Raw genomic sequence first — 8,184 nt, forward strand, 5'->3', positions numbered from 1 at the left:
TTCTGTCGATTGACAAATCAAATAATCCACTAATCATTTCAGCAGCTCTATTTTACAATATTTCTATCTACTATCTATCTTGTTCTCTTATATGAATAACGAACGCTAAATAAACACTAAGCCATAGTTAAGGCATAATAATCCTTTCACTTTCTTAACTGTATTAATATTCTGAGCCACTGCCATCATGGAGCTTCATTCTGACAAACCTACAATAAACACTTGCACTCATACACACAGACACATTGAGATTAATGTGGAGTCTGCAGTCTGGATTGCTCCGGTGATCCACATACAGGATGATTCTTATGACTGCATCAACCTCTAAGAGAGGTGAGAGAGTCAAACCACAGTCACTCTGCAGAACGAACAGAGTCTCGGACGGGTTATCCTCGAACAAGCCCGCTCTGGCCCTAAAGTGAACAGAGTGTGTCTGCTGACCAAAGGTTGCCGGTTCAATTACCCCAGCAGACCAGGTTAATATGGAAATAGTAGATATTGGGAGTTCACTCACTGTTGTTAATGTGAGCTAACCTCATGCCAGCCGAACTGACCAGCAACTGTGTGGGTGCATCGGAAGGCAGAGTAGAAAAAGAGTAAGTAAAGTAGGTTTTAGCATCAAGTGTCCCCTGGGTGAAACACAGGTTAAAAATCCTCCTTTGCTTTCCCATTTTGAGAAGGACCAATCCCCAGCTGTAAGACTTTAATGATCCTTTTGCGTTAATGACTTCAAAAGAGGTTGAAAATTTATGGGACATGTAGCAGGAGCCTCCCGGACTCTAATATTATGTTAAAGGGGATACTGAGTGACATTAAACAGGATTCGGGAGACGGAGTAAATTCTTATTAGTAGGGAAACCCCTCTGCTTTTATCTACCAACACATGACAACTCCTCTGCTTCCTCTGACCTCAAAACACACATTACAACGTTAACAAGGTCAGCTGGGGTGACTGTTAGAGAGCCACTATAACAGCTAGCAGTGATCATAAAGTGCCTCTGTCACAGGTAATATGCCTGCTTGAGCACTGAATGACAAAACTACGGAAATTATGTCAATAAACAAGGTATATTTAATTGTTTTAATCAAGAGATGGTGATATACAGTACAATTCTACAGTTTCCAGTAGATCAGGTTATATTTATTTGAAGCTGTTTAGAAGACACAAAGATACCACTCCAGGAATAAATACTTCAAAACATAATCTATTCAACCCAACCACATTATCCAAACAATGAAAATTCTGACAAACGGTCGAATCATGTTGTTGTCAGTCGTTTAATTTCCTCTGTGACTGAGTCTGCCCTACAGTTTGTACAGGGCAGACAGCCAGCTACAGAGGCTAGCATAGATTCAACATGGATTTTAAAGTGTGTCACCTCGTAAGCCTTTTTAAGCCTAACCTCCCTCACAGAAATATACATCCAGACCCATATTCCTGTTAATATCAAAACAGTGTTGTAAGAGGTGCTGGAGGCTTACTGGCCGTTCATACTCTTTTTGCCCGAGAGAATTAAAAAGACATCATCTTTGTAGTTTATTTCTGCTTGTTGTTGAAATGGTTGCATGTGAAGGACAGCTCCTAGTGAGTTATGCGGGTGATTTTAGTAAACTGGGGTATTAGAGCTAGACATAATGCAGATGTCAACCACACTCTTGATACAGGTATGCATAAAGAAAGAGGAAAAAAAACCCAGAGAAAATTTCAAGCAGACAGATTTAATAGTGCAGCACTTACGGCTTAGTTACCGTATGTCATCTTTTATTAGCTCTGGAGCCGATACTCCATCAGGGATTGGAGGATGACCTCCATATGTGCAACATGCCAGAGGGAACAGACGTCTCCACATGAGGCATACGTTCAGTTTCATTCAGCTATGACAAATCTCATGGGGCTATGATTCAAAGTGATGCACACTCATCTTTAAATTTCAACTGAGCGCTCCGGTACAAAACCAGTGAGGTAACATCATGAGGACAAAACCTTTGCAAGATTGCATGGACTTGTTGCACGCTGTAATTCTCCAGATAAGAAGCCGTTTGCTCTCTGAGTCTGATGAAACAATTTAGTTGATGGAAAAAGCCCCATGCTGAGAGGGATCTCAGTGGTGGGCTCCATTGTATAGCTCTTTATCAGCCTTTAAGAGGCTTTCATTGTGATTTACACATTAATGAGCATTTATCTGTTTGCTCACGCTACCACCTCAGCCGGGGACAATGTTCCTTCAGTGTTTCAAAGACTGATCTTAGAGACAAACATGTGAAACTTGCAATTCTCTACTCTAAAGCCTCTTTCAAACATGTGACTGTGTATGCAATTGTGTGTGTGCGCGCGTGTGCGTGAGTTTTTTCACACACCTGGTGCAGGCCAGCTCTCTGGCCCGGTGTCCAGATCAATGAGTAGTAGCTGGTGAACTGAAAGGCGCAAGCCAGAGGTGACTGGCTACCCACAGTCTTGTTCAAGCCTCTTTTTAGTGTGTGTGTGCGCGCGTGTGTGTGTGTGTGTGTGTGTGTGTGTGTGGGTGCGTGTGTGTAAAGCACAAAGTGGAGACAAGCACTGGGTGACAAGGACATTAACCTGTGTCACTGGCCCCTGACAGCCTCAGCAGCTGCCTTGGATAACTGCTGGATACAAACCTGGTGCGGTTATAGCCTGCTACTAACTGCTTTTACTCAAATTTCTAGGGGAAAAAAAGCATTAACCCAAATGCCAAATGTCAATATGAAAATAACATGAATGTGGTTGCAAGTCTATTGTCTAGGTTAACTTGCAGTATTTGAAACGCGGGCTAAAAGCTTCAGAAGTGGACACATTCACCCATTGTTTTTTCTTTGTTTTTCTTAGTATCCTAAATCTAATTATTGCTTTGCTCATATCTCCTAAAAAGTACCTGAAAAAACCCAATGAAAACCATAATTAGTGTTTGCGTACCGTCAGACATCCCATGAGACTTTGCTCGAAAGGTCGCTGGAAGGCTCGGGGATCTCCACACCAGTCGAGCAGCTCTGTGGCTGCGGAGTGGAAGTTGGCCGGGTTCTGTAAGTGCTGTGCAAACAAAGAGAAAAGAGGCTGCCATTAGAAACTATGGGAAATAATGAGCGTTATTTTTTTTTTTTACATTAAGTACAAATTGGAAAAACACTGTAACCAAATAGTTTCGCAGCCTTGCGCTCTCCCACCAAACTGCCTCGATTTAATGTCTTGTGTTTCTGCACAACCCTGTGAGGACCTTGACTCCTTCCAATTTACGCCCACTCGGAGCTCTGATGCATTGTGGGAAGAAGATCACACCCATATCAACAATGATGCCAGTGTTTCTCGATAATCTCTCTTGGCAACACCCAGCCCTCACCCCCATGACCTACACAGCAACCAAATCCTTCCCTCCAATCCTCCTTCTCTCTCTTCATCTCATTCATTGCCTGTTTTCAGAATGTAACAGAGCCTCGGCACCAGAAGTCCACTTGCTGGCTTGGCTGTGCACAAAGAAAACAACCTTGGTCCTGGCAGCTATGTGTGCAGACTCAATATGCGCAGTTGGTGTGTTGTCTAATCTCTTTCAGTCTCTGTCTGTCTCACTCGCTTGTTCACTGAGGCCTGAAACAGTTGAGTCTTTTCTTCCCAGTGTCTGAAGGCCACTCAAGCTGGCAGGACACAATAAGCGGTTTTAAAATTGGGCTCCCTTTCTTCACGGCTCAGGAGGTTAATAGCTCTGAAATGGCACAGAGCTACAGCTTGTTCAGTCGGTGAGATTGAGGCCACTTGAAAGCATTTATTATTCTCATCTGGAGATGAAGCATCTTGTTTTGTGTGTTCCTGCAGAGAAGGTAGAACTATTGTCTTTAGGGGGCAGCAGAGGTGAGCGTTTTTGAAAGGGCAGCTTTTCGTTGGTTTGTGACAAAGGGGCTCTTCGGTGCGAACGCAGCCTTACATGTCAGGCCTGGTGCCCGCCCACTGAGAAAATCTCAGAGCTTCCAACGATATCATGAGCTTCAGGAGAGGCCTTGAGTGACTCATCTTTTGTGATGCGAAGATTAGCCATTATAGAGTTAGCTGCGGACTCTCGCATGGGTTTGACTGATGATGAAGAGAAGCAAGGAGAGTAAGAGAAAGTGAGGGATGCTCTTGTTGAGTGAGAGAGAGGAGAAGAGCCTGTTCTAGATGAGTGATATAATCTGGCATTATTGCTGCTTGATGGGAGGCGTATCAGCCTCCAGCGCGAGAGGAATCAGAACTGGCACAGCAGGGGCTGTCTGTCTAGATCTGAACTCACAGCTCGTCCTGCTGCAGTGCTCGCCACCGACTCTGCCTGACAACCTCGACTCTGGTGTGAGGGGGAGGACAGCAGAGTGAAATAGCGCCGTTGAGTTTCAGGAGGAGGATGGGGCCTGAGCTGTTCTTGTTGTTGTTACTGTTCAGGGTTGGATGAGGACAAGAACTGGGAGAGAGGGGGGAGAGGGCTGAGCAACAGCAGGAGCAGTGTTGGGGTTTCAGCAGACAAACAGCCAGAGGTTTGACAGAATATCCTCTGTGAGATGATGGACTGACTTACCCCTTTTTCAGACCAGCCAAGGATCAGGCTGTTCAGTGCCTACCTGGCTGCATGAAAAACAGCATAACACCTGGCTCTCTGCCAGTGGCTTTCCCCAAACCAAAACAACACCCTGCTGGCAGAGCTCAGAGCTCACTGACTAACTCTGTGCCTTTGAAGTGTGGTTTACTACGAGCTCTATTACAGCCAGAGCTGAGAAGTGTATAAACCAAACTACAATTAGTGCATCCATTAAGCTAGATTTGTTAATTCAGGCTATTTAGAGTTTATCAGTGACGCCTAAGAAAGTAATTGAGGAGGCTTTGGGAAGTAAGTAGTGTCAATTCCATTAATGTCAAATTTTACTCATGCGAGAAAAGCCGACATTTTGGAAATACAGCTATCAAAGATTTTTGATGTCAAGCACATTGCTATAAGCAGGGCTCCAGACTAAATTTTCCACCGGTAGCAATGGTGCTACTAACTTTATCAGTCGGTCGCACCAGCAAATGATTTGGTCAGTGTGAGTTCCTCTTTCACTATGTTAAAAGCAGTGTTGAACTTGATGACCATTTCATTCTCCTCCGTTGAGAGGTGACTCTCGTCTAACTGCTGAAAGGAGTGGGGAGGGGCTCAGTGTTTCGGGCGATGCATCGGTCACTGCTGGGTTTTGTGTTTCATATGATTTGATGTGCACCTTCAAAGTTTCAGGCTTTGACTGTGTTGACCTGGTAACAAGTTTAGAGCTGCCTGCAGGGGATGGGCCACATTGCCTACAATTCACACACAACACAGCTTTCGCCTCGTTCCATAACCAAGGGTACTGCGTTAGCCATTGTGGTTGAAAGTAGTACTTCTTCATCTTCACTGGCCCAGTCAGTCTCTCCCTGCCTGCAGCCGCACACTCATCATCAGTTGTGTCTGAGTCGGGACCTCTTACCGGCTCTCCCTCTCCACCAGACTCCTCCTCTCTCTCCTCATTTTATTTTTAAAAATAATCAGCTATGGATTGCTTCATCTTTGGAACACGGTAACAGCAGAATGGGCTGCTACGCAAAGCGCTGATGATGACACGCATAGATAGTTTATGTAGGGAGAGACTCACTGTACCTGCGCCCTCAGACGAATGCGACCACGTGAAATTTTGACTCACACACTGTTAAAAAATGGTTCGCATATGCAACCAAAATGGTCACAGTCTGGAACCCTGTATATGTAATCAAAGTAAAAGAATTGAGTCAATGGGAGCCCGTTTAGATAAAGGTTTTAATAGTGGCTGCTCAGAAGTTTAGGTGGGAGTGGGGCAGGGGGTTTAAGAGAAGGCACAGTGAAAAGGGATTTGTCACCTCATAATCGCAAGCTCAAAGACCTATCATTCACTGATTCACTGTAAGGCATGGTTACATATGCATGTTGGGAGATATAAAGGATCGCACCCACATAACATAAACAAATATGCCCACAACCAGCCAACCAGCCAGCGAGTTTTTGTAGACTATTAATCACAGGCAGAGGCGGTAGCCCTGTTTTATGTCTGTCTGTCTGTCTGACTGTGTCTTTCAGTCTGTATCTGTCTGAGACGAGTCTCCTGAAAGCTGGCAGTCAAGGAAACAGTTAAGCAAAACCACAACAAGGGCCGGCATGCGTCAAGAGTCAGGAACGTGATGTAAGGGAGCACACCGGGAGGACCAGGAGGAGGAAAAACAAAAGGGAAAAAAAAAAAAAAAAGAGCGAAGTGGAGTCTGTTATGTTGCTAGTCTCTTTGAAGTCTCTTCTTGTGTTCACTGCCAGATTTGCCTCCCTCTCTCTCTCTCTCTATGACCCTGTGCAACATGATCTGAGTGACTGGAGCTAATGGCCAGAAAAACTGATGCCCATATAAGGTGCTAAGAGGAGAAAGGAGTGTAAGAAAGGAGAGGAAATGCAGATGAAATGCAGATTCTTCTTTGCCCCTAGAAAATCCATGTCTGCATTGCACTGACAGAAGTTGAAGGGGGAATAAAAAGCTGCTACACATGCGTCTTTATACACACCTGTTTGATGCACTGCAGCCTGTCATTGGTCTGCTGGATGTGCCGGTCCATTGATGGTAACGTGTTCATCTTGATGTCTCTACCGGGACGCCATTAAAAGCTCTTTACCCTGTAAGAGAAGAGGAGGAGAGGTACAGCTGTTAGAACAGGTTTCTGTCAGGTCACCCATGTGAAGAGTTTGCAGCCTATGAAGTTCAAACAGCATCATAGCAGCCTGACAAATACTCAAAAAGGGAAGCCAGCTTGTTTATGCACTGACTCATCGAAGGGCTTGATCTGCCTGAAGCGCTTTTTCTTTGGCAAACGACAAAACTGAGATTTTCCACTGCAGCACTGTTAACGACAAATGGACACATTATGCAAGTGAAGCTTCAGTTGCTTTACATTACATATGAGAGAAAAATCTAACACTCACTACAATCAAGAAAGGACATCAACTGCAATCTGCCTTTAAAAGAAGCAAGCCTCACGCCAAGGTTATCAATGTGGCATGGACAACTAATTTTTGCCCACATCTAACAGCTGATAAGACTCAGCTTTGCCCCATCTCTTTCTTCCTGTGTGTATCTTGTTTTGGTCCAATCGGTGAGCAGCAACAACAAGAACAATTACAGCCCCATGCTCACTACACTGACTATCCTGGAGAAATGGACTGGGGCTGCATTAATAGGTATTGTGCTAGTTTGCCAGCGAGGCCTCCGTCCATCACGATCCCTCTGTGTTCATCTCCATCAGTTTTGGTCTGCCTCAGATTCCTCCACACAAAAGGCAAGCTGAGAAACCACAGGTGGGAGCGGGGGGCAGGGCTGTAGAAAGCTGCTCAGTACTGATAAAGGGTCCCCCAAGATCCCCTGCTGTGAGAAACAGAGCAAGAGAATGAATACGATGGAAGCATAGAGCTCAGCCAGGGAGTTTTCATGTGTAATGCTCAGTCTGGTGTGCTTATCTTAGAAAGAGTATTGCAAATATGCACACGGTTTTTCTCCCTCTTTCTCTCTTACACACACACGCGCGCGCAAGAACATGTAAACACAAGAGCTTGAATGCTTCACTTTGATTAAGCGTAAAGGTAAAACTTCAAAGGAACATTTTGAGAATGAGAGTGTATTACTAATCCTCTGAGCTTAAGCATTACCAGAGAAGAATTACCTGGCGTGCACTTACAAAGTCTTTAACATTAGTGGATACACTGCTCGCATGAGTAAGGGGAACATTCTGCTGCAAATGTGGTAAAAATGGTGGGCAGCCAAATGTCTCATGTCAGGTCACGTGGACATGATGTTGAGGTGGTTGCTGTGAAAAGTCCCTACAAAACAGCTAACTTTACATCCTGCAGGACACAAAGCCCCTTCGACCGCACATAATATAACCATAACTTAGGGTGGCCTAATTTTGCTGTGCTGTGGTGCCTGCGAGCATCCAGCAGATGTCTCCCTCTCCTGCTGCTAACCAGCATGTCTCTTTCACACACTACACCCAGAGCAAGTGGTCCAGAGAGGGCTCCTTTAAGCCCTGACAAGTGCTACAAATCCCCTTCAGGAGCCAGGCAGCTCCACGGACCACTAACAGGGCACGCTCCAGCCCAGTGCTGGCCGCCTGACCTTGTGGCTATTGATTAA

At 45.1% G+C, this 8,184-nt stretch overlaps 1 protein-coding gene across 1 annotated transcript in view; it reads right to left on the reverse strand.

The window, feature by feature from the left end:
* zmiz1a (zinc finger, MIZ-type containing 1a) overlaps nt 1-8,184 on the reverse strand; it is a 96,689-nt gene that overhangs the window by 24,283 nt on the left and 64,222 nt on the right. The window contains 2 exon segments of the mRNA XM_040139719.1: nt 2,933-3,046; nt 6,566-6,674. Coding sequence (XP_039995653.1) covers nt 2,933-3,046; nt 6,566-6,634 — 183 coding nt within the window. The 5' untranslated portion in view covers nt 6,635-6,674.

This window comes from Xiphias gladius, chromosome 11 (assembly GCF_016859285.1).
Source record: "Xiphias gladius isolate SHS-SW01 ecotype Sanya breed wild chromosome 11, ASM1685928v1, whole genome shotgun sequence".
NCBI classification, from domain to species: Eukaryota; Metazoa; Chordata; class Actinopteri; order Istiophoriformes; family Xiphiidae; genus Xiphias; species Xiphias gladius.